Raw genomic sequence first — 25,517 nt, forward strand, 5'->3', positions numbered from 1 at the left:
GAGGTGAAGGGGGCCGCCTACAAAATATCTAGGGCTTTTGTTATAGGCAGCTCCCTTATCGCCCTCCTATAGAGCTACAAGGGAAGCGCCTACAAAATATTATAGGTCTCTATTTTATAGGCAGCCCTCTTGTTGCCCTGGCTGCCTGTAAAATGACCGGCGTTCCTCCGTGCGACCGTTACAACACATCAACGAATGTGTCACGTCATAAAAAAAACCTTTTGAGAGGGTGTTTTCTACTAAAGGATGGTAGTGGTGTGTGAGGACGTCCCAAAGTCTAGGTGGTGCAATGCTCCAAGGCATGTCAGCGCGAAATATCTGGATGGATGGGGTCTCAAATAAAGTCCAAATAAATACGGTAACCATCCAACCTCATCGCAGACCCCGACATGTCTTGAAGAGTGCACTACATAGGCTCTAAGCCATCGGATATGAAATAGAAGACAACCATTGGAATAGCCACACCAGTCATCTATGTCATACGCCCGTCAACCACTCAATGGTGGCGACCAAAAGCGTACCCCAGAGACTCGATCTCAACAAAGACATATTCCCCGGTTATCTCAACCATTTCAAACCCATCCTCATGTGGGACTAGTTGCCCAGGAATGCAACATATTCTCACATAAATCATCTCAAGCATGATATCCAAATAATAAGTGGTTCTAAGCAATAAGCATAAATAATCTTAATAAGTTTCTAAGTAGTACTTGGCGACAAGCCATAAATATTGGTTCATGCGGTAAGCGTGCTACCCAAAAGCCCATAGGCAAATCGACTAGGGTAAATCCCTAGTTAGAACCATCCTGGAAATCTGCAACATCACAAGCTGCATCAAACTCCCCATCCAAACAGTCATTACCTGCAGCGGGGTCTGAGCATAAACAAGTAAAAGAAAGCAAGAAATCAGTACATTAATCAAATTAATGTACTGGCAAGTCGGAAAACAATCCTAGCATACTACATGTTGGCCATATTCAAAGATAAGCTGTGTATAGGTTAATTTGCATAAATGCCAATTTTAGTTCACAACATGTTTCGCAACGAAATTTTATAACGATAGTATAGAGTAAGTAAAACTTGTAATGTGAATGAATAAATAACACGCATCTACCCCTTAAGGTAGATCATCACCACTCTCCATCATCTCATCACCATTTACCGAACTTTACCCAAGTTTACAAACAAAACATTCCAACCATTTTCAAAACATTACAAATAAGGAATTTTGAATTATATTTTTTTTACGAACGTTATTTTGAATTATTCAGATTCGTAGTAAAAGTGATATCTACCTAACATCTCTTATATTTTATTTTAGGGCGAAGAAACTTGTATATAGCTCTTCTGCTTGCCTTCTCCCCGAAAACCCCCGATCCTCTCTGTCTTGTGCTTACCGTCGCGGCGTCGGTCGCCATTATCGCCCAAGCGTTGCGTTGCTCCTTTTGGACGGTTGGGCCTGACAAAGGACAATTCTATGAGGATTATCTGGGCTTGCCCATCACCGACCTAACTGGACTAGCCCATCAACCAGAAGAGGACGACTCCTCCGTCAAAGTCGGTAGCCACCGGGGTCAGCTAGCCTAGCGCGTCGTCGCTGCGAACCGAATAGCTGATGAACATTGCTACTAGTCTGCTAGCTACTCGCACAGTAATCTGTCCTCTCCTTGTACTTAATTCCTCGCACAGTAATCTGTCTTCCACTTCACCTGCTAGTCCGCTTTCCCCATCCTCTTGTCGTGCTCACACGGTCACGCCATCGGCGATCGCCGATCGAGGAACTGCCTCTGTTCTGCCGGCTGCCGCGTCTGATGGAGGAGGTGGAAGCCGGTTTGCTGGAGGGCGGGATCGGGTGGCTGGCGGAGACCATCCTGGAGAACCTGGACGCCGACAAGCTGGATGACTGGATTCGCCAGGTTGGGCTCGCCGATGACACGAAGAAGCTCAGGTCTGAGATCGAGAGGGTGGATGGGGTGGTGGCTGCCGTGAAGGGGAGGGCGATCTGGAACAGGTCGCTGGCCCGATCGCTCCGTCGTCTCAGGGAGCTGCTCTACGACGCCGACGACGCGATCGACGAGATCGACTACCACAGGCTCCAGCATCAGGTCCAACGAGGAGGTAAAGCATGTATGCAAGACATACGCATCCATTTGCAGAAAATCTAATTGTTGTATTCTATTGTATTACATCGACTCTCTCATAGAGTATATATAAAAATACATAGAAGATTTATCTCTAGGACTCTATATATAGGAGTACATTGAAGTACAATACAAGAGTAGATTTATATCTAGGACTCTATTTTATCTTTAGGATTATATCTTATCTCTATAATTTATATTTGACTCTTATCTCTAACTATATATCTATACTTCTAACGCCATGGAGCACGGCGTACGTTGATTTCCAGATCCCTTCCTCTTTTACATGGCATAGTTTACTTTTTGGTTCAGATGCATGGCACGGCGACCCTGATGAAAGCGCGGATGGGCATGGAGCAGAGCAAACAGGGAGACCTCGGAGGGGCAAGGTTGGTGAAGCGAGCGGCAGCGGTGGCAAAAGACGGTCCGGGATATGGCAGCACTTTGAGAGCGTGGAAAATAATGCGAAAGCCAGGTGTGTCGACTGTGGCACGGTGGTCAAATGCGGCTCCGACAATGGGACTTCGGTTTTGCACAATCACCGCAAAAGTGGCAAATGTAAAAGGACACGTGGAGCAACTGATCAACCGCCAAACCCTCCGAGGTGGTAGTACTTTAAAAAAAAACTAGAATCAATCAATTACTGAAAACTCAAATATTTCTCCTAAAACACAGATCATGTTCTTCTTGTAGTGCCAGCGAGGGCGGAGCAAATTCATTTGCAGCTGGTAATTCAGTCGGCAGAAAAAGGATGAGAACCGAGGGTGCATCAGCAGACAACGTGGCTGCTAGTATGCACCCTTGGAACAAGACTGAACTTTCCAACACGATCCAACAAATGACTCATCAGTTACAAGAGGCCATGAATGAGGTTATGAAGCTACGTGGATCGGACAATTTTGTGAGTTCAAACTTCCATCATAATACAACTTCTGATTCACGCCTAAAAACATCGAGCCTTCTCCAAAGGAAAATGTACGGTAGAGTTGATGAGAAGAACTCCATCATAAAGATGATAACAGAAGCCAAATCTGATGGTGTAACTGTTATCCCTATTGTTGGGATTGGAGGTATTGGCAAGACGGCTCTCGCTCAATTCGTATACAATGATCCAGATGTGAAAAGTTTATTTGAGGACAAAATGATCTGGGTGTGGCTGTCTAACAACTTTGACGAAGAGCAACTAACGAGAGAGATGCTAGATGTTGTCTGTCAAAAAAAACAGGAAGGATCATGCAACTTTTCTAAGCTTCAAGAGATCTTGAAAAGCCATATGAAACCAACGAGGTATCTACTTGTATTAGATGATGTCTGGGATGATATGAATAATTACCGATTGAACAAATTGTTGGCTCCTTTCAATTCTAACAATGCAGAGGGAAATGTGATTATTATGACAACTAGAATATGGTCTGTTGCAAAAAGGATTGGCACTGTTAAACCAATTGAGTTAGGTGCTTTGGAAAAGGAAGACTCCTGGATGTTATTCAAACAATGTGCATTTGGTGATGAGAACCACGAACTATGTGGAAGTCTAAGCATCATGGGGCAGAAAATAGAAGATAAATTAGATGGGAACCCCTTAGAAGCAGAAAATATTGGAGAACTATTACGTGAGCATCACACAGTTGAGCATTGGAATAATATTCTCAAGACCGAAGACTGGAAATCCATGCAGCTCAGTGGAGGCATCATGCCAAGTTTGAAGCGTAGCTATGATATGCTTCCCTACCAGTTAAAGCAATGTTTCTTGTATTGTTCTCTTTTCCCCAAGGGTTACTCTTTCAGTAAAGAACAACTGATACAAATATGGATTGCTCAAGGATTTGTAGAAAAATCCAGTGAGAGGTTGGAGCAGAAAGGTAGGAAATATCTAGCTGAGTTGGTGGACTCTGGTTTCTATCAGCATGTTGAAAGAACATCAGAACATTTTGTTATGCACGATCTTATGCATGATTTAGCAAAATTGGTTTCACAATCAGAATTTGCAACCATAGATGGGTCAGAGTGCGAAGAGCTACCATCAACTATTCGTCATGTGTCAATATTGACCGATTCTGCATACAACAAGTATGAAGATGGAGATTTTTCTCGTAATGAGGAGTTTGAGAGAAGGTTGCTGAAAGTTAGATCAAGAAGTAAGTTGAAGACCTTGGTATTTATTGGGGAATATGACTCTCATTTTCTCAAATCCTTCCAAGATGCTTTCAAGGAGGCAAAACACTTGCGGCTGCTGCAGATCACTTCAATGTATGCTGATTTTGATTATTTTATTTCCAGTTTGGTATACTGTACACATCTCCGTTATCTGGGACTTGAGAACGAGACCCAGCGAACTTTGCCCCAAGCTCTAAGCAAGTGTTACCATCTTCAAGTACTACATATTGGCTCATGTGGAACTCCCAATATACCTGAAGAAATAAATAATCTTGTCAGCCTTCAGCATCTTGTTGCACAAAAGGGAGTTTGGTCTTCTATTGCTAACATTGGTGAAATGACCTCACTTCAGGAATTAACAAATTTCAAGGTTGAGAATTCTATTGGCTTTGAGATAACACAACTTCAACGCATGAGCGAGCTTGTAGAACTGGGTGTGTCTCGACTTGAAAACGTTACAACTAAGCAGGAAGCCAGTGGCGCAAGCCTGAAAGACAAACATCACTTGGAGAGACTACATTTGTTCTGGAAGGGTGTACGGAATGGATATGACAGTGACGGGAACTACAATGAATACGACAGTGATTTGAGCTATAGTGACAGTGATATGAACTCTGAAAATGAATGCGATGGTAACATGATACCCGAACCTTCTATGCACTCAGAAACAGAAGAGGAGAGACTGCAAACGACTGATAGCAATGATGTCCCTAGTTTAGATCATATTCCAGACACAGCAAGTGAGGTGCTTGAAGGTCTTGAACCACATCGCAACCTCAAGTATCTATGGATATCTTGGTACAATGGAGCTAAAGCACCAACTTGGCTTGCCACTTCACTTACCCATCTGCAAACACTCCGTCTAGAAAATTGTGGAGAATGGCAAAGACTTTCTTTAGAAAGGCTATCACTACTTAGAAAGCTTGTGTTGATCAAGATGAAGAATGCATCGGTACTCTCAATTCGTTCACCGGAGGAGATTATTCTAATTGGAATGCAAAAGCTTCACACTGTCACTTTTGGAGAGAAGATAGAAATTGGGGATTTCAACTATTGCAATTGACTTAGCTCAAAGAGCATATAAATATGTACAAGAGAAGTAGAAATGTCTATAATACCCTCAATACTCTTAACACCCCCACTCAAATGCAATGTGTATGCAATAACATTGCATTTGAAAGGTAAACTAAACACTAGAACACAATCCAAATATTAGCCTATCTCCAAAGCCTTGATGATGTCGTCGAAGTGTGCCAATTCTAGGATGATGAAGAAGAAAAGATGTATCCCCTTCTCAATGAACTGGACCTTGGAGCCTTCACAAACTGTTCTTCGGCTCTTCATTGATTCGGAGATGTTGATGATGATGATGATGACAATGGACCTTCACAAACTGTTCTTCGGTCCTTTGACTGATGATGAGACATTGATGTTGATGAAGGTCCTTCACAAACTGTTCTTCGGACCTTCACTGAGTGATGATGATCATGTTGACAAGCTCCGACATGGAGATGATGAAGTGACAATGAAGGCCAGCTCCGACGGGGAACTGGTGATGATTAAAGCCAACTCTGACAGCGAGTTGGTGATGTAGAAAAGACGATGAAGAGATGAACTGGCATGACTTTGACGAATTGAGGGTAAGCAATGGATTTGGATTGACTCGATAAATTGTAGAGAAATTTGACTCAATGATAGTAGCAGACACTAAGTAGTAGCAAAAGAGATGAACTGGTGCAGATTCAACAAATTAAAGGATATGCATTGGAGTATTGGACTTGGATGGACTTGATACGAAATATAGTAAATTGATGACCAAGACATGAAATTGATTTGAAGGCTTATCGATAGTAGCGGCTGCAAAAAGAACAATGACAGTAGCAGGAACCCATTCTTCAATCACTAATTAGCTGTAACCCAGCTGCATAACCAAAGAGTCCAAGAGCCTCAAATCTGCTCCTATCTATCCTGTTGCTGCTTGACCATGAGCTTACACGCAACAGAAAAAACAAAGACGGAGAGAGGGGTTGATGTGGATCTGAAGTTCAGGAATAGCCTGGGACGATGAGAAGATGATGACGACGAGCATCGGCGGCTGGCCGGCTCGATGGGTGGACGGCAGCGGCTTGCCGCAATGGACGACGAGGGCCTGGCCGGCGGAGGACGAGCACCCGCGACGGGGGCACTGATTGGCTGATTGCTGCTCCTGTTTGTTTGCTCATTGGAGATGAACTGGAGAACGACAAGCTCGCTGCTGCTGCCGCTTGAAGACGAGAAAGCAACAATCAGCGATGACGACTGCCTTTGATGCGGCGGGCGGCGGCCCAGATCTGGGCGGGACGGATGGCGCCGCGACCGGCGGCGATGACCGCGACTTCCGCCGCGATGGGCTGTCGATGGACTTGATGACAGGAGAACGAGGAAGTGGTGCTGCTGCTAGAACCTTTGCTGCTGCTTTTGCTTCTTCTGCTTCGCTTGCTGCTTGACGAGGGATGAATGGGACTGAGCTGACGACGGTGCTGTTGCACTTACTACTACTCAATGAGGATGTGGACGGGTTAGTTGGGCTCGCCGGCGGCGAGCCGCCGCCGGCGTGCCGGCGTGGACTCGGATCGACGGCTAGGGTTTGCTCCCTTGCTCTGATACCATGTCACTTTTGGAGAGAAGATAGAAATTGGGGATTTCAACTATTGCAATTGACTTAGCTCAAAGAGCATATAAATATGTACGAGAGAAGTAGAAATGTCTATAATACCCTCAATACTCTTAACACACACGTGCTCCTGCACTTCCATGGGGGACTTGAATTCCAGTTTAAGGGTCCTGAAGATTGAACAGTGCCCTGTTCTGAAGGTCTTTCCACTGTTTCAGAACTCCCAGCAATTTAAAATCGAGCGAATGTCATGGTTGTCTAGTCTTACCAAGCTTACCATCAATGATTGTCCTCATTTGCATGTGCACAATCCTCTTCCGCCTTCAACTATTGTTTCGGAATTATTTATCGCTGGAGTTTCAACACTTCCAAGGGTGGAGGGGTCATCCCACGGAACATTAAGAATTGGACGTCATCCTAATGATATTTTCAGTTTTGATTCCGATGATATTTTAGAGCTAATGATATTGGATGATAAATCTCTATCATTCCATAGCTTGAGGTCCCTAACTAGATTGGTAATAGATGGTTGCAAAAACCTTATGTCTGTTTTATTTGAAAGTTTAAGGCAACTCTTGCGTTTGAAGAGTTTGGGGATATACAACTGCCCACAACTTTTCTCTTCAAATGTCCCATCGGAGCTTACCAGTGAAGACACGACAGGTGCAAATCGCAACGCCCTCCCTTCTCTCGAATGTCTTGATATTGCTTCTTGTGGAATTAATGGGAAGTGGCTATCTCTGATGCTGCAACATGCGGAGGTCCTACAGAAATTGAGTATAACCTCGTGTTGGCAGATAAGAGGGCTATCAATAGGAGAGGAAGAAAATGGTCATCCAAATCTTATGTCAGCTACAGAGGCTTCGTCGTCAGGATATCCAAGTCGAGACGAACTTTTGCACCTTCCATTAAATCTCATCCCATCTCTGAAGAAGGTAACTATTAGATTCTGCAGTTTAAGATTTTATGGAAACAAGGAAGGTTTCGCTAGATTTACCTTCCTTGAGGGCATAGCAATTTCGCGATGCCCTGAGCTGATCTCGTCCTTGGTGCATAACAACAGAAAGGATGAGCAGGTGAACGGAAGATGGCTCCTCCCGCCATCAATTGTAGAACTTGAGATTCAAGATGATAATTATCTACAAATGTTGCAGCCCTGCTTTCCAGGGAGCCTCACCCACCTGAAAAGACTACAAGTACAGGGAAACCCAAATTTAACATCTCTGCAGCTGCATTCCTGCACAGAGCTCCAAGAGTTGATAATTCAAAGCTGTAGGTCACTTAATTCTCTACAAGGCTTGCAATCACTCTGCAACCTCAGGTTGCTGCGGGCATACAGATGCCTCGGCGATCTTGGAGGAGATGAAAGGTGTCTCCTTCCGCAATCAATTGAGGAACTTGATATCGACGAGTATTTTCAAGAAACTCTGCAGCCATTCTTTCCAAGGAATCTCACCTGCCTAAAAAAATTACGAGTATCAGGCACTACAAGTTTTAAATCTCTAGAACTGATGTCATGCACTGCACTCGAACATTTGAAGATTGAAGGTTGTGCATCGCTTGCTACATTAGTGGGCTTGCAATCCCTCCACAGCCTCAGGCATTTGGAAGTATTTAGATGCCCTAGCTTGCCTCTATGTTTGGAGAGTTTGTCAGGGCAGGGCTATGAGCTATGCCCTCGATTGGAAAGGCTCCAGATCGATGACCTCTCTATCCTTACTACGTCGCTCTGCCAGCACCTCATCTCAGTCCAATTCCTAGAGCTTTACGGAGATCCATACCTTTACATTCGTGGAGTCGAAGTGGCAAGACTAACGGATGAGCAAGAGAGAGCGCTTCAGCTCCTCACGTCCTTGCAAGAGCTCCAATTCAAGTCTCATGACAGTCTTGTAGATCTTCCTACAGGGCTGCATAACCTTCCTTCCCTCAAGAGGTTGAAGATCGATAATTGCAAGAGCATCATGAGGCTGCCAGAGAAGGGTCTCCCACCTTCGTTGGAAGAATTGCATATCAGCAATTGCAGCAAAGAGCTAGCTGACCATTGCAGAATGCTAGAAAGCAAGCTGATGGTATCAACTGATTGATGATGAATATGTGGATTAATTATTGGGTGGCTTGATAAGCACACCTTTTTCCACCAGCCCAAATGATACCGGCAGTTCGGCACACACCTTTCTAAGCTATACATTTAGGAGTAAGTATTTTCTGTTAAGACGTTCAAGCTGCTATACATATCACCGCCGCAGTGACCTGTTCAGGACCATTTCAAGGGGAAAATATGTAAGGCAAATTATATATGTAGTGAAAACGTGAAAACTACCGTTGGATCCATAAATGGATGTTTGATATTTGTCCATGTCACTAAAAGTAAAAAAAAAAAAACTCCCAGATTCAACTATGAGTAAAAATTTTATTGGGAGTAAAATTTGTACTATTGATGATATGGACAAATATTAGATGTTCATTTTTAAATCCAACAATAGTTTTTAGGTTTCCTCTGTATACGTGGTTGGCACTGTATATTTTCCTCCATTTCAAGTGCCATATAACTACATGTTGTTTCTCTGGATCAACTTTTTTTAAGGAAAAATATTGTAGGAGAGTATCCTACAGCGTGTGTGTCCATATAGTAAATTTGTTTGGTGCTCCATGGTGCCTGGGCACCATGATTGAAATTGAGTATATACCCAATTCAAATGAGTATGAAATTTTTTTAAATGTTTAGGTATTAACATTAACTACTTTACTAACTAGTTCAAAACAAGTTTGAACTGAATTTAAACATGTTTTTGTTAGATTTTGAATCTAGGTATATAGCATCCAAACATAAAATTAGTTAGGTATGTAAGATCATTAAAATTGTATCTTCCATATCACATCCTTCTATATTTTAATAATATCTTCCAACTAACTTTACATTTGTATTTGAAGGGATATATTTTGAATGACTTAATTTAACGGTGTTATTTATCACGATAATATTTAGAAATGAGTAAATTTTAACGGATATATTTAAAATGAGTATAAAAGCAATGCAAGTAACATCTACTACTATATTTATTCTCTACTAGTACTACTGCTGAACTATTCCTTCTCTCTTCTACTAGTACTACTACTCTACATCGAGGGAGCGGTGGCGAGGGGCGGGTCGGGCGGGAGAGGGACGGCGACGGCAGGGCCAGGCGGGTGAGGGGCGGTGATGGTCGGGCGGGCGAGGGGCGGCAGCGGAGCGGACAACCGGAGAGGGCGTGGGAGAAGCTACGAGCGGCAACGATGCCTGGGACGGCGGGGGCAAAGCTGCGGGCGGCGGCGATGGCTGGGACGGCCGAGCGGCGGGGGCGACGGCGGGCGCGGGCCTCTCCGCCAAATCCGCTGCCTTTCCACCTACACCAGCGATCTCCACCGCGAGTTCCGGTACACACCTCCTTTCTTCCGTCACTTCCAGTAGTCTTGATGGTGGCATAAGTTGGATTGGAACATGGGTAGTTGGAGGATGACGTGAGGAGAGAGAACCGCCATATTTGGCTTGTGAAGGTCTCCGTTTGGAGGACCTCCAAATATGGCGTGTGTGATGGAGCCTCTGCTGGCCCCTTTTTCCCCTTCTATACGCCAAAAATGGGATGGAGGACGGGATAGCGCTACTGCTGGGGATGCTCTAAGAGACTTGCTCCGGCCCGGTACCAAATCGTTTCCAAACGTTGGATCTAACTGGGCAGGATAGATATTTTTAGATCCAACGATTGGAAACGATTTGGTATCATGAGGTACTGATACTTCAAGGTACTTTTTGATGGACCGGAGCAAATCTCAACAATACAACTGCATTGAGAAGAATAGACAGCCACTTCTTCAGATCAGAAAGCCTGGTGAACTACCAGTCAGTAAATGGCTACCGTAATCTCCACTTTTCACTTATATGTACAAAGGACACCTGCACTATCAGAACACCCACAAAGCCAGTTCACTCACTACAAACTATCTTGACTAAATCCAAGCAGATACCGACTCCTCTTAGGCCTTGTTTAGATTTCAACTTTTTTCTTCAAACTTTCAACTTTTTCGTCACATCGAACTTTTCTACACACGTAAACTTCCAACTTTTCCGTCATATCGTTCCAATTTCTTCAAACTTCCAATTTTGGCGTGGAAAAACACACCCTTAATCAACTTACAAAACACCAACACTTTGGTGTATCCACAGCACCAATCACACAAGGAAATTTACCATCCACCTACTCGTATCCTACTGTTAGATTGGCCACCTTACACCAGAGAAAGGGCATTGCCAAATTCTGAGACGCTGTCCTTTGAGCTCCCCGAATCTGAACAAATAACATAAATCAGATAGAACACAACACAAAAATTTCCATTCATCAAGAAGTTGGTTGTTCTAATTATAAAGTGGCAGTGATGAGGACCCACCGCTCGCGACCTCAGTATCCTTCTCAATCTCCACTGATTGGTAAGTTGCTGTTGGCATTTTTTTCGCCGGGCCGGCGAATAACCGGCCGATGTATATTAAGAGAAAGAGTTGCTGTTGGCATTTCATCCCCGATATCTACATACTCATCCAACTGCTCGGCCTGTGTAGTGATCTTGTCAGGATCCTTGCTCTCCTGTAAACAACAAAACACATTAACCATTATAAGAGCTCATTTCACACATAAGCTAATAGCAACCAAGAACAAAGCATGCTGCTTACTATTGCCATTGCCACGTCACCGTTGTCCACCATCGTAGCGGTACTGCCATTCACCAGCACATAACTATCATTAGCCACGGAAGCATCAATGACATCGGCATTTTCACCATTAACAATGGCAGCCCGTCGACTCTTGTTGAGCGCCTTCTTGAAGTTGTTGACGAATCGATCAAGCTCCCACTGTGTCTCGACATCCATCTCATCAATATCCAGCTCGATCTCACCCCCAACCAGCTCAGGATTGCCGTTCCTCTTCCGCACAATCTGCAGCACATTATGCATCTTCTTCTCTGGCAAGCTCTCCAACCCAACCCTCAGCAAGTTCTTCTCCTCCAGGGTAATCTCCCACTTGATGACGGTGTGGTAGTCGTGGAGCCCGAGGCGGTCGACCTCCACGGGGGCGTTGAACCAGATGCTCCGCTTGTCCTTCCCGCAGCGTCGCCAGGATCTGGTCGCACCGCTTCCGCATCGCCGGAAAAGGATGTTTATCTGCGAAAAAAGGATGGTTTTGTATTCTACCGAAAACAAATCAACCATCATAAGAGGCGACGAACTGTATTTTACCTCCCAACCCAGCGGCGAGGTTCGGCTTCCCCGTGGCGAGATCCGCCGTTGAACCAGATGCCCCGCCCACTTGCCGTTCCGCAGCTTCGGCGGGATCCCGGCCGCTCCGCTTCCGCCTCGCCGGCTTGAGTTCCGGCGGCGGCGGGGGAGGTGAGGCGACCCATGGGTAGCGCTTCGGCTTGACCCTGCTGCTGCGACACTGACGAGGCGATGTGTCATGTGCGCGGACAAGGCCGAGGCCCAACTCGCCTGCGACGTACTCTGCGAGGCCCATAAGTGTTCGTTTGGACTGGCAGTCCATTACGGACAAGAAGGCCGACGGCGCGCGCGATACACCTCTTTGTCTTCCCCGCCTTAGAATAAGTCCACCTGAACTCCCTTAAACATACATAACAAATCTAATCCAGATTCCTTAATCGCAATACTACATATCTTAAACCCTCGACTGTTTAAGCCGATGCAAAATGACTCTCTTCGGTGGTTTTGAGAATGGCTCTTGCTGACGTGGCTCGTTGTGAGTCTGCACGTGGGGGCTCACGTTATCCTCTTATTCCCTTCTTCCTCTTTCCTCAAACAACCCCTCCCCGGTTTTGCACGAGATGGTTTTGCTATCTCGCGCGCACGGCCTCTCCACGCGCATGCATGAATGTGTATGCTCTTTTTCTTTTTTTCTCCATCTTAATTAATTTTGGGATATATTAAAAGTATCAAAATTTCTATTAAAACTTAATTTAAAACTTTTACTCCAAAATTTTAAATTTTGAGAATTTTAAACTTTTAACTCAAAATTTAAAATTTTGAACTTTAAAATTCAAAATTTTCAATTCCAAACTTTTAAACTTTGAACTATTTTTTTAAAAAAAATAATGCTAATTACGATAATTAATACTCCCTCCATCTATTTTTGATAGTCATATTTCCAAATCTGAAAAATTTATTTTTGATAGGCATATTTCAATCCAACAACTTATCATCTTAATAACTTTCTTAGATTTAATGCATGACTCTTCATTCTTCCATACATGATTGGCTACATGGACATTGAGAAATGTAAGTATTAATGAATCGCTTATTTACGAGGAATGACTAGTAGCATGTTTAAATGGATGATAAGTAGAATTATTTATCCTTGGTCTATGTGTCAAGATGAAATATGACTATTAAAAGTAGATGGAGGGAGTAATAATTACCGTAAGTAGCAGCGCAGGGGCGTTTTGCACGATGAGTGTGGGGGAGGGGGGTGCGCCCACTGTGCAAGTTAAACAGTTGGCTCACACGCGCCCATTAGAGCAAGTCTAATCTTAGGCTATAAACTAATTATAAGCTTATATAGAAGAGAGAGAATAAAAAATAAAAAGGGTTGGCTCTCATGCATAAGCTAGCTATTCAAGAAAAATACATTAAATGCGCAGGTGATAGATAAAGAGAGGAGAAAAAAATAAAGATAACATTATAGCTCATTTATATACATGTTAACTTAAATATAAGTTATAATCTTATAATTGGATCTAGTATTAAACTTGACCCACCAACTCCTCCTCAGCAGCCCATGTCTGGCCGGTTCAGCGTGCTCGGGTATACTCAACATGGGTGAGGCACGACGACGGGTTCAGCAATGCACTCGAGCAGTCGGAGCTGACACTTTTAGGTCCTGGTTGGCACAGCTCCAAGCACTAGCTCTATCTCTCCTGGAGCTGGAGCTCAGCCAAACAGTTTCAGCTCCATCTAAAATTAGAGCGGAGCTAGGTGGACTCTCTCACAAAATAAACTAGTAAGTTGGAGCTGGGTTTAGACTGCTCCACAACTCCACTACAGACCGACTCCTTAAGCTAAAATTAGCAGTTGTAGCTCTATTAAAAATGCGAATATTAAGGAATGATCTAATATCAAATAATTAGAAGGGGTGAGGTTTCGAACCCAGATCATCTAGCCCACCATCTTATAGAGCTAGTTGGAAGACCCCTGAATGTGTTTCTGTTGTAGCTCTATTAAACAAGCCCTTAGCAGCATCTTGTGATTCATCCGTGTGTTTCTCCGGCGCGTCGCTTTCTGTTTAGAGAAAACCGAATAGCTCGGGTTCGGATTCGGTTCGAGGCGAGGGAAGGCTTAAAATCATTTCATGCACACACAGCTGCCCCCTTGGCATTTGCGTGCACTGACACGATGCCGTCTGTCCTACACGGGTTGGTAGTATGACGAAAGGCTGCGGAAACCGATCCAGAAAATTAAACCGTTTGGATCATTGGTTTTTTTGACTAGTAGCCATGAAAGTGAAATTGTCCGAAAAGGATAAAAGAGTTAACGACGTCGGTCGAGCTCAAAGCTCTGCGCTCAAGAATCCGAGCACTTCGGGTCCGGGTTCGGTTGTTCAGAGTAACTTCATGCCCATTGCCCAATACGTTGTCCTCCACCAGAGTGCATGTGAGCAGTGATGAGCGTCATTGGAGAATTTGGCCATTCGTACTTCGTAGGTTGCTGGCGTCGGCGAGCGCGGCGAAACCCGAAGCGCTGGTTCGGTTTCGGTTAATCCGTTTCGCGGTCGCACGCGGACACGGCCATGGTGCCAGGTCGGTGTCTCCCCTCGCTGCTGCGACGCTTGACTTGCTTATTACTACTATTCATCTTGTCGTTGCAGCAGAACAGCAACGTGCATTCGGTTCGGTTTTGGTATCTTTTTTTCCTGCCCCTTCGCTATAAATACACGGCATGAACACTGAAGAGCTCACCCATTTCTCGACGCTCACACCAGCTAGAGCCACCATTTCTCTCAACGCGAGACAGCAATTCGCATACGCTAGGAGATGGAGGTCATGGCATCCCTCGTCAACATCTTGGCGCTGATCTCCGAGGCATGCCGCAGCGCGGAGAAGCTGCCGGCGGCGCTGATCACTGGCGGCGTCGTGGAGGCCGCGGCGGCGATCTTCGTCGGTGTGTTCAAGGCGCCCGGAGGCATATTTCAACACCACGGCAAGGCGCCATTCTACCTCTATTACGGCATCACAGGAGGCGTGGCCATCTTCGGCTTCGCGGAGGCGTGGGCCGGGTTCTGGGTCTCCGGCGACCTCAACGGCCGGCGCGCCGTCGGAAAGACGATACTGTGGGTGTCGATTTTGCCTCTCGTCTTGGTGGCTGCGCTCGGAGGGTTCGTCTTCATGACATAGTTGCAAACCTCTGTTTCCTCTGTTTGTACGAGTGTGTGTAATCTCCTGTACCTCTGTGTGTATGCACTACTACTAGTTTGTACCTTTGCGTGTAATCCATAATGCTTTTAGTGTACTTATGATATTTTCAGTTATTATGTGATGTAGCAGTGTGATTGTTAACTTTTATGAGGTTTTATGTATCATACATGAGGTTGTTTATGTTCTTTTATCCATGTTCCTAACTCCCTCCCTCACGTTCTTACATGTATGTTTCCCAAACTATTAAATGGCGTATTTTGTCTAAATTTTTTTATAGAAAATTACTTTAAAAAACATGCTAATTCATTTTTAAGTTTTTCTACTCTCTCTGTCCCAAAAATATAACAATGTTTAGGTGTATTCATAGTATTAGGATATGTTACGTCCACCCAGAAGTTGTTATATTTAAAACCGGAGGGAGTACCATGTAATTAATTATGTGCTAATTCATCCCATCGTTTTGTGTGCTGGCTCCCAATTTGCATGTTTTTCTTGCATTTTTCTAGTTATGAATGTTGTGCAGGTCTACCTTTTTTACGAGGATTTCCTCCAACTTTTGTTTGTCTTTCTCGAAATCATAGCAGCAATCAACCAATCATAATCTAAAAAAAATTCATGGTAGAACCAGAGCAACCAACTACTAGTACGCATTTGAAAGAACAAGCGTTTGCATGGTGTAGGCTGCGGTGTTTCAAGCATATTGAAGAAATCAAACTTGTCAGGTCTTTGATGGCTCGCAACTAGTAGTTCTCCCAAAAGAGAGAGAAGAAGAAGACATGGACATGCGGATTAACAGAATGCATTAGCATCTCGAAAAAAAAGACAGAATGCATTAAAATAAAGCTGTTCGGTTCCGGGTTCGGTTTGTGCCTTGCAGTACTCCAGTAGTTAATCAGCGGAGAGCATGTATTTTTCATCTTGGTGGGCCCCACTGTGGATAATTTTTGTGCGTCTCTTGGTTTTGTTTGCAAAGAAACCTTGCGACCCGGTTGCAGGTTTGGGTTCGGTTCGACACTTTGCTTTTGCACAGGCGTACTGCGTACATGTGCCTTGAGAATGTCTCTGTCAATCCGATTTGAAAATAAATAAATAAAAAGATGATCCTAGTGTTGTTGAGATGAAAATTGCTAATCGGCACCGTTCGGGTTCGGGTTCCTGAAAGCAATGACGTCTCAAGGCGGAAAACCTAATTGGCGATCCATCGCCTCGGGACGGGGGTAGCGATTAATCCCCCGCCCCCTCCCTTCCTCCACCTGGTTTCCTTTTTTGGCACCACATTATTTTTCTATTTTAGTAAATTTCTATCCCTAAAGTTTATACACCTCAAGTTTACACATCTAAAGTTTAGACCCAAAGTTTACACATCTAAGATTTAGAGACCAAAAGTTTATATGTCAAAAGTTTATATATCCGATTCAAATTTGAATTTGAATTCAAATATTTTCTATATATAGTATTTCTATACATCTAAAGTTTATACACCTAAAGTTTATAGACCCAAAGTTTATAAGTCAAAAGTTTACATACCCGATTCAAATTTGAATTTGAATTCAAATTTTTTAATATAGTATTTATATACATAAATTTTTCTAATTTTTATTTTTTAAAAAAAATTTGTGTGGTGTACTGTAATAGGAAGAGAAGAAGGGGAGGAGAAAGTGGGGAGAGGAGGGAGGAGTGTATTGAGTATAGGGGAGGGGGTGCGGATCTGATCGCCTGGCGATCGATCGCCCATTAGCCCCCCCCCCCCCCCTCTCTCAAGGCATACTACTACCTTTAACAACAACATCGCGTGTTCATCATTTTGTAATCGCTCCACTTTGCTGCGATCTCGGCGAACGATTGATCTGGCTGGCTTGGTACTTCAGTCCGGTTCAAGTGAGGTTCGCCTTCAACAGAGAGAAAGTCGAGCCGGTTACAAACCGACATTATACTGTTGTAGGGCAAAAACCCTAAGAAAGAAATATAAAAAGACAAGAACCTAGGATAAGCCTACTCCCTCCCTTAAAAAAACAAACCCTGGATATGAATTTGGACGTACAACTGGACATGATGCATGTACAAATTTATGCTCAGGGTTTGTCTTCTTTTTTTGAGACGGAGGGAGTACTCTATTTGCTTGAACACTCCTGCCTCCCTCCAAGATCAAAACTTCGGGTGTGTTTGGTTGTCGGCCACATTTTGCCACAACTAACGTTAGGCAAGTTGTGGCAGCCACAAAAGTGTGGTGGATAAATTGCTAGCCACAAAGTGTGGCAAAGTGTGGTGGATAAGGTGCCGTCACCACGCGCGGTGTTTCGTGTTCGTGGGCGTGGCAACGACAGACAAATCAATAGCCTGGAGATCAACGGCAAATCATCAAACCTATAGGAATAGGATTAGTCCAAGCACAGCTTCATGCTCCGGGCCACTTACGTGTTCTGAGTCACGATTGATAAAGGCTCAAAACTCTGCTCTTAAACTCAAAGTCACGATATGTCAACAAACCGATCTGTTCCGGTCGGATTCGGTTTTCGGTTCCACGGAACTAGCCGTGCTGCCGTGGTGACGGAATATGCGTCGCGCGAGTTTTAATCATTTCTTGCTGTTCCACTTGTGTCCAATAATCCGTTTGACCCAGCTTCTGCTCTTGCCTCTTTGCGAGCACTGCAAATGTTTCGGTTTCTTTTGCGGTTTCGGGTAATTCGTATCGCGTCGCGGCCGTGGGCTGCAGGTCGTTGTCGATGCTTCTAAATACTTGACTTTGACAATCACCTCCTCCTTCAGTCCTTCTCATGGCAGCAGCAACAGTGCAAGAGCGGGTTCGGTTTGCCACTGTTCGATTCGGTTCGGTTTGCGGTTTTTTTTGAGAATTAATATTATTTTTATGGAAAATCGCAAAAGTAGTGGCCAACCGGGGAAAATCGCGAAAGTAGGTCCCTGTCGAACGGGTGCAATTCGATAGGGCACCTATCGAACGACGGGCAGTCGACAAACCCCTGTCGAACGGCTGGCGTTCGACACGCTCACCTGTCGAACGGAGGGAGTTCGACAGGGCCCACCACCCGGCGCCGCGAGGCCTGTCGAACCGGGGGCGTTCGACAGGGCCCTCCACCGACCCTGTCGAACAATGGGCGTTCGACAGGCCGGTTTAAAGCCCCGTCCCCCAGGCCGCGAGTTCGATTTGTTTTGAGGACCACATCGCCAGCCGCCGCCGAGAGTCACCACATCGTCGCCGTGAGCGCCGGAGGGAGCGAGGGGAGGGGATAGCAGGCCGGAGAGGAGGCCGAGGAGGCGCCGGCCGGGAGGAAAGGGTTGGCGACGCCCTCCAGCAGTGAAGTTAAGGTATACATTAGTAATCCCTAAGTACAATGCATATGAAAGTTTAATAAAAAATTGGTTTAAGAGTTGTTAATTGTTTCGCATTGTTCGATGTTAGTATGTATGGTTAGCACATATTTGTTATTGCTAAATGTTGGTAGAGTTATTTAAGTAATTGTACGGTTAAATTAGTTCTTAGTTAGTACATATTATTGATATGTTGTGTGTTAAAATAGGTAGAAAGGTGTTATATTTTATTTGGATTATTAAACTAGTTGTTTGTTACTAATAGTTGTAAATTAGTACACGGCAATATAGTATAAGTTGTAATAGGGTAATTATCGAATGATTAAATGATTAAACGTGAGACTATTTGTCATGTTTTATCAGGATGTCAGGTGATATGCCCATTCGTCTGTATTATGGCGATGCTCCTATATAAATATGTGATAGCGGGGTGGATTTGACTGTATATGCCTTCCATGATACTAGTCTGAATGCACCGGAGCATATGGGTTTGAACGACGTGTTAGGGTGGTTGTATAATATGTTTGGGGTAGATCCAATGCACGATAAATTTGTCATAAATGCCGTGTGGCCAGTGAGGGGTCAACATGGATGGCAGTGGAGAGTAGTGGAGGTTGCGTCAACTGGGAGTTGGAGGAAGTTTGTTAGTAAAGTAAGGGAGAAAGGCTATAGCCTGGCAATAGTGGTGCAGAAGACAACATGTGTTGATCGATCGGGGGAGTCAAGTCATGCCGTGGTGGAAGAAACTCCGTTGGAAGGTGGACAAGCTGAAAATGTTTGGCGGACTGAGCAAGGTCGAGGGAAAGAAGTAGTAGAGGGTAATACACAAGGAGAGGTCATTGTTCGTGGTACTAATCGTGAGGCCAATGACTCGGACGATGAAGAACCGGATTCGCCTATGCGTGTTGATGCAGCGGAGGAGAATGAGGCGGTAGTGGATCAGATGGAAGTGGAAAACGAGGAATACCTTGCACTTGTAGTGGAAGGAGAAGATACAACACTGTGGGACAACGAAACTAACATACCCGATGATTGGACGACCATATCAATGAGTCGTATGAAGGTAAACGATGGTTTAGATGCCCACTGGTGTTATGATAGTAAGCAGGTGAAAGTTGGACAGATGTTTCATGACAAAGGTCACTTACAAGATGCGGTGAAGAGGTGGGCATTTGTCCAGAAGCGTGAGTTCAGGGTGAAGGTTTCAAATAGGACGACGTATGACGTGAAGTGCATACAGGGTGGATGTCCTTAGAGAGTGCATGGTTACAAGCCACAACATGACACTTTATGGGTAGCTTCGAGGGTTGAGCAACATACGTGTTTGTTGGAGAATACCCGTCTGGTGCACAGAAACCTGACAGCGGCATTTGTGACACAAATGGTATATTCAAAGGTGGTTAGAAAAACATCTTTGTCCCCTTTCACCATAATGCATGACGTTGAGAAAGAGTACAGATATGAGATATCGTACGACAAGGCTTGGAGGGCAAAACAGAAAGCATTGGAGATGAGGTTTGGAACTTATGAGGATTCTTATCACAATCTTCCCCCACTATTGGAGGTGATGCAGGCAAGAAACCCGGGCACACACATGGCTATTCTCGATGAGGTGAATGAATATGGGGAGAATGTTTTTCGTCGGGCTTTCTGGTCATTTGGGTGCATGATAGAGGCCTTTAGAAATTGCATTCCTTTGCTCTGTGTTGATGGCACTTTCATGACAGGCAAGTACAGAGGAACAATTCTAACCGCGATCGGAGTCAACGCGGATAGCCATGTCGTTCCTGTTGCTTTTGCATTTGTTGAAAGCGAGAACACATCAAGCTGGCTATGGTTTTTGCGGCACATTAAAATGTGTGTTGTTGAAAACAGACCAAATGTGTGTGTTCTGCATGACCGACACGCCGGTTTGCTATCAGCGATATAGAAGCTTCAAGAAGATGTCACACAGTTCGTGCCATGGCCAGATTTACATAGCAGATGGTGCATGCGACATTTTGGGGCTAATTTTTATAGACAATTTAGGAGTAAGAGATTGATGGACCTGTTCAAGAAGTTATGCAAGCAGAATTAACAAAGAAAGTTTGATGCCATATGGGATCAACTGGATCGTTTGACCACTACACACATGGAAGAGGTTAGGAAAAAACCTATAGTTGCCAGACAGGAGGAGCCGGAGGGACTTGAACCCATTCCTAATGAAGCACCAAGTATTACTCGGCGCAGGAAGCGTGGAAGGGCCACGAAGTGCTTCACGGAGTGGGTAGAATTTGAGCCAAGGGAGAAATGGTCGTTGTTGTACGATACAGACGGATTGAGGTATGGTGTGATGACAACAAATCTTGCTGAAGTGTATAACTGGGTTATGAAGAATACACGACCTCTACCACTTGTTGCTATCCTGGAGGGCATCACGAGGGGTACACAGAAGTATCTCTGTAAAAGGTATTCCATGGCTAGTCTGAACCTCAGCAAACCTAGTGTTAAGTATAGCCCCGCTATTACACAGTACATGGATGAGAAAAGTAAGAAGGGAGGAATCCACAGAGTGTGGCCTGCTGGGAATAGAGAGTTGTTATTTGAGATACGACTTCGTGACAAGAGTGGTGTCGGCATTGGGACTACTGACATCACATTGGAATGCACGTTGTGGCCAGAGTATCACGCTTGCAAATGCAATTGCAACAAGCCTTACCTGTTACATCGGCCATGTTCCCATGTTCTTGCTGCTTCCGCAAAAGGGGGTGTTGATGGAAACATTTTTGTTTCTCCCTACTTTAGAAAGGAATCGTGGGAGGCAACTTGGCGTGGTGAATTGCGTGGTTGGCGTGCCGTGTGCGATTTCACTCGTCCTCCTCCAGGGCAAGCTAATTAGGTTCCTGACTCAAATTTATTAGTTGATACTAAGGGTCGTCGCCAGTCGCGCAGGATCAAGAACCTTATGGATGAAGCTGAAGTGAAAGATCGTTCTCGTCGTAAGAAAGCTTGCATTCTTTGCGGGGAGAACCATTCCCGTAAAGATTGCAGCATGTACAATGTAGGGCAAGATGCCACAGGCGCTGATGTTCGTCGCGTTCCAAAGGGGAAGTCGAAGAAGAAAAATAATTCTTAGTTCGCTATTATCCTTGGTGGACTCCCTACTTTGAAGATCGTTATCGTTCAATTTATGTTTAGTGCGTCTGTAATTTTAATTTGAACTTTCTTGCACTTTTATTACCCGAATCTATTTGTAATGGCCTTGTAATTTTCATTTTGAACTGCACTGCACTTTTAATATCGTCATGTATTTGTATTGGAATTGTAATTTAAATTTCGAACTGCACTGCACTTGTAATATCATAATATATGTGTCCTGGGCTTGTAATTTTAAATTGAAATGTACTGAACTGTTCTTATCTGTATCTATGTGTGCTGGTACTGTAATTTTAAATTGAAATGGCATGCAAATTTGTTACTTGAATTATGTTGCATACATTTACTGTACTGTTACCATACGTGCATTGTACTAATGTGGTTTTCGATCTGCAGGTATGGCTGATCAATATGATGGGCAGCTGATAGACAAGGAGATTGATAGGAACCATCGATCGCGACGTCTTAGTACAGGAACTTTCTGCAATGTGCTAAAGATGCGAGGACCGGATCAATATTGGCGTATTGATCCTCTTTGGGTTCCAAGGTGTGTGAAAATATATTGTTTTTACTAATACAAGGTGTTTATATTTTCATGTATTAATAACTTGCGCTCTGTCATGTTGTAGGCTGAGAGCAGCTGGGTTGTTGACGTTTGCACGGTTGGTCGAGCCTTCACGTGCAAGGTCCGAACGAATCCACATTGACGCGGCGCTTCTGAGTGCTCTTGTGGATAGATGGAGGCCTGAGACCCACACTTTCCACCTCACAGTTGGAGAGATGGTGCCCACTCTGCAGGATGTGTCTTATTTGTTGGGGCTGCCGATAGCTGGGCCAGCAGTTGGCCCAACAATGGTGAATGCTGGATGGGCGGATGACCTTCTGGCCAGTTTTGGTGGTGTGCTGCCTGTTGCACTGGAGGATCTCACAGATGGGCACGGGCCTACGAAAAGTTGGTTAAATCAGTTTCGACAGGATGTCTTCCCTGATGACCAGGAGGAGTGGATCGTGCAGCGGCACTTAGTCGCTTACCTGTTGTGGTTGTTTGGATGGGTGATGTTCACGGGAACTCACGCTGACTCCGTGGACAAGTACTTCATCCACTTTGCGGAGCAGATTGCAGAGTTACCTATCGCGGAGATTCCACAGTACAGTTGGGGGTCGGCGGTACTTGCGGCGACATATGCCGGACTGTGTGATGCTTGCGTGAGGAACAGCAAGCAAAGTTCACTCCCTGGATGCCCGTTGCTACTTATGTTGTGGGCGCACGAGCGCTTCGACATTGGGAGGCCTCAGCTTGACTCGTACGCAAACTACGGTTTGCGAGAGATGTACAGGTCTGGTGTTGATGACATCGACGATCGTCCCACTATGGGATCCTTGTGGACACACCGTGAGGTATTTTTTGTTAAATTCGTTTATGTTATCATTATGAATACTAGTTCACAAACTTTCCTTATATGACTAATGAAAACTACTACTTGTTACAGCCGCAGTGGGTTAGCGGGATGACACGTCGTGTCTACACTCAGTTTGTAGCTGACTTTGATCAGCTTACGCCTGACCGTGTTCGGTGGACTCCCTACACTCAGCACGATGTCAATGATCGTGCACCGCACGGTCTCGCGGATCTTTGCACGCGAGATATGCAACTCTGGATGACAACTTGTCACCTCGTGGTGGACGTGCACGTCGAGCCACACAATGTCCACAGGGTTCTCAAACAGTTGGGCATGTATCAGGACTTCCCTCCGAGAGATGGTCGTCCTTTGGCTGATAGTCTTCATAGGTTAGTTCACATCACAGTTGTTTAATCCTACATTTTTTAAAATAAATCACTACACAATATTTTTTCTGATGTGTGAATTTGTTGTTGTGCAGGTACTCCAGAAAGGGGCTCGGGCTTTCCTACGAGCTAGTTGTTGTGACCACGGTTCAGCCGACGGTACAAGAGTGGGAGCACGCAGCTGATAACTTGGCACTTCAGACACCTCCAGACGATGGGAGTTATTATGGAGCTTACCTTCGTTGGTATCGCAGTGTTACATGATGGAGGTGTTTTCCTCCACAAGGAGATAGCACCGTCCCCCACCAGGCAGCGATTACTGACACGTTTGCCCCTCAGCCTAGATCAGCTTACAACTCAATGGTACGTGTTTATTTGTGGAATTTGAGCAACTAGTTCAATATTTTTAAAAAGTTAGCAAGTAGTTCAGTATGTCTAATAAATGTGCAATTGGTTCAACTAGTTCCTTTTCTTACATAAATGTGGAACTAGTTCAGTATTTATAAATGATGTGCAACTGGTTCATTATTTCTAACAAATGTGCATCTTGTTAAATACTCTTAATAAATGTGCAACTGGTTAAATAATTTTAATTGCCTTGATTATTTGTGGAACAGGCGGAATTTGTTGAGCACGTTCACGTGGAGTCCGACACCATGCTGCAAAGACTAGAGGCGAGACCTCCAGTCGTCAGGCCTGACGACGTGGCGAGCATCCTTCGCAACTTCCGTGCACGTGCTGCCGCACTACTACGTCGTGTCTCCTGTCGGAGCGCGGCAGATGTGGTGCAGACGTCGGGCCGACGGCCATCACCACCACTACCCCGACGTTCCAGCGTGGATCGGAGTGGTCCATCCTCTTCACGTCGCGGGTACGAAGCGGCCCACACATCTCACGGTCGTCCTTACCTTTCAGCACACCCCAGCACCGGAGTACACCAGGGGGTCAGCCGGATCAGGGGTACCCACGTCGAGCACGGCACCACCACGTCCGCAGGTATTCCAAACTCCGCCTTATGTTCACCCCTCGCAGGGAGCATCTGGGTCGGCACACTTCCCTTACATGCCAACGGGGGACAACGTGTTGAACACACCAGCATGGGGACTTCATATCACTCCGCGTGCGCCAGAGCAGGGCCACACACAGCACACATGTAAGTCATTTTAAACAATAACACGCTTTAGTTTCTAATTATATGTATCGTTACTAACTACGCCATATTTTTTGGTTTCTCCCTCTTGTGCAAACAGACGATGAGTACGGTTCGGCGTCGACGCATCACGGAATGCCTGCTTACTCCCCTCGCACAGCATTTATTGAGGACTTCTTGTCACACCCCAATCCGGCACCGCCACACAACGGCACCTGATAGGAGCGTGTCGTAGGAAAAACGGCGCGAATCGCTTCCTACGAAACCGCGATCTCGGTACCAGTCCCAGGACATAGTGCTGGTACCCACGGTGACAAATATGAGTCATTGCAAATCCTTAAAATAGATAGAGGACTTATTTACCTTAACTTAGGTTGCAGCTCAGAACAACCCGAGAATGCAACCGACGACACGGACGAGGAAACACCAACAACAGCAGCAGCAGCGGAACCAACGAACTAACACCCAACACCACAGGCGACGGCTGGGAACCAGGACGAAACCCTAATCTTCACTTCACTTTATCTTCTCTTCAGGGCGGAGGAACTATATATATATTTATATAGAGCAAGGGTGAGTACTTTCGTACTCAGCAAGTCACGGGAACTTAGGTGTTTAATGCAAGCTTGGAAGAGAGGCAAGGTTGTTTTGCAAATCTTTTATTTGAAGACATTTTGAAATCACTAAGTGATTTATTTCTTTCTAAGTTTGGGCCGAAAA

The 25,517-nt window shown here is 44.9% G+C and overlaps 4 protein-coding genes across 6 annotated transcripts in view; 3 read left to right on the top strand and 1 right to left on the bottom strand.

The window, feature by feature from the left end:
* Positions 1 to 1,580: 1,580 nt before the first annotated feature.
* LOC9267606 (putative disease resistance protein RGA1) lies at positions 1,581 to 6,990 on the top strand. Of its 2 annotated transcripts, none has more exons than XM_015780629.3 (3): positions 1,581 to 2,118; positions 2,454 to 2,745; positions 2,835 to 6,990. In XM_015780629.3, the coding sequence occupies exons 1-3, from the start codon at positions 1,812 to 1,814 to the stop codon at positions 5,359 to 5,361; spliced, it is 3,126 nt and encodes a 1,041-aa protein (XP_015636115.1). In that variant the 5' UTR covers positions 1,581 to 1,811; the 3' UTR covers positions 5,362 to 6,990. The 2 variants fall into 2 exon arrangements, with proteins under 2 accessions (XP_015636115.1, XP_015636114.1); XM_015780628.3 differs by having other exon boundaries at positions 1,679 to 2,118; positions 2,454 to 2,748.
* Positions 6,991 to 7,040: 50 nt separating this feature from the next.
* LOC4337039 (uncharacterized) lies at positions 7,041 to 9,576 on the top strand. The gene has a single exon (XM_066310042.1). The coding sequence runs from the start codon at positions 7,041 to 7,043 to the stop codon at positions 9,033 to 9,035; it is 1,995 nt and encodes a 664-aa protein (XP_066166139.1). The 3' UTR covers positions 9,036 to 9,576.
* A 660-nt stretch (positions 9,577 to 10,236) lies between these two features.
* Positions 10,237 to 15,584, top strand: LOC107280776 (uncharacterized). Its single transcript, XM_015780633.3, has 2 exons — positions 10,237 to 10,365; positions 14,967 to 15,584. Exon 2 carries the CDS (start codon positions 15,019 to 15,021, stop codon positions 15,376 to 15,378), a length of 360 nt encoding a protein of 119 aa, XP_015636119.1. The 5' UTR covers positions 10,237 to 10,365; positions 14,967 to 15,018; the 3' UTR covers positions 15,379 to 15,584.
* The window catches only part of LOC4337040 (transcription factor GTE4), a 40,323-nt gene continuing 25,624 nt past the window's right edge, over positions 10,819 to 25,517 (bottom strand). Inside the window, exons 1-4 of one of the 2 annotated variants that reach the window (XM_066310044.1) lie at positions 12,218 to 12,464; positions 11,654 to 12,142; positions 11,374 to 11,567; positions 10,819 to 11,273 (exon numbers count right to left, since the gene is read on the bottom strand). In XM_066310044.1, coding sequence (XP_066166141.1) covers positions 11,397 to 11,567; positions 11,654 to 12,142; positions 12,218 to 12,436 — 879 coding nt within the window. In that variant the 5' untranslated portion in view covers positions 12,437 to 12,464 and the 3' untranslated portion in view covers positions 10,819 to 11,273; positions 11,374 to 11,396. Of the gene's footprint in view, positions 11,274 to 11,373; positions 11,568 to 11,653; positions 12,143 to 12,217; positions 12,465 to 25,517 lie in introns of those variants that run through there. The other variant, XM_066310043.1, reaches the window with a different exon arrangement.

The sequence above is a fragment of the Oryza sativa genome, chromosome 4 (assembly GCF_034140825.1).
Source record: "Oryza sativa Japonica Group chromosome 4, ASM3414082v1".
Classification (NCBI taxonomy): Eukaryota; Viridiplantae; Streptophyta; class Magnoliopsida; order Poales; family Poaceae; genus Oryza; species Oryza sativa.

What these genes read in the sequence shown, in the direction of transcription:
- LOC107280776 (XM_015780633.3), top strand. Translation starts at nt 15,019, where the DNA reads ATGGAGGTCATGGCATCCCTCGTCAACATCTTGGCGCTGATCTCCGAG.
- LOC4337039 (XM_066310042.1), top strand. Translation starts at nt 7,041, where the DNA reads ATGTCTATAATACCCTCAATACTCTTAACACACACGTGCTCCTGCACT.
- LOC9267606 (XM_015780628.3), top strand. Translation starts at nt 1,812, where the DNA reads ATGGAGGAGGTGGAAGCCGGTTTGCTGGAGGGCGGGATCGGGTGGCTG. An exon ending in GCATCAGGTCCAACGAGGAG is followed by an intron (nt 2,119 to 2,453) that starts GTAAAGCATGTA and finishes TTTTTGGTTCAG; the next exon opens with ATGCATGGCACGGCGACCCT. An exon ending in CCGCCAAACCCTCCGAGGTG is followed by an intron (nt 2,749 to 2,834) that starts GTAGTACTTTAA and finishes TTCTTCTTGTAG; the next exon opens with TGCCAGCGAGGGCGGAGCAA.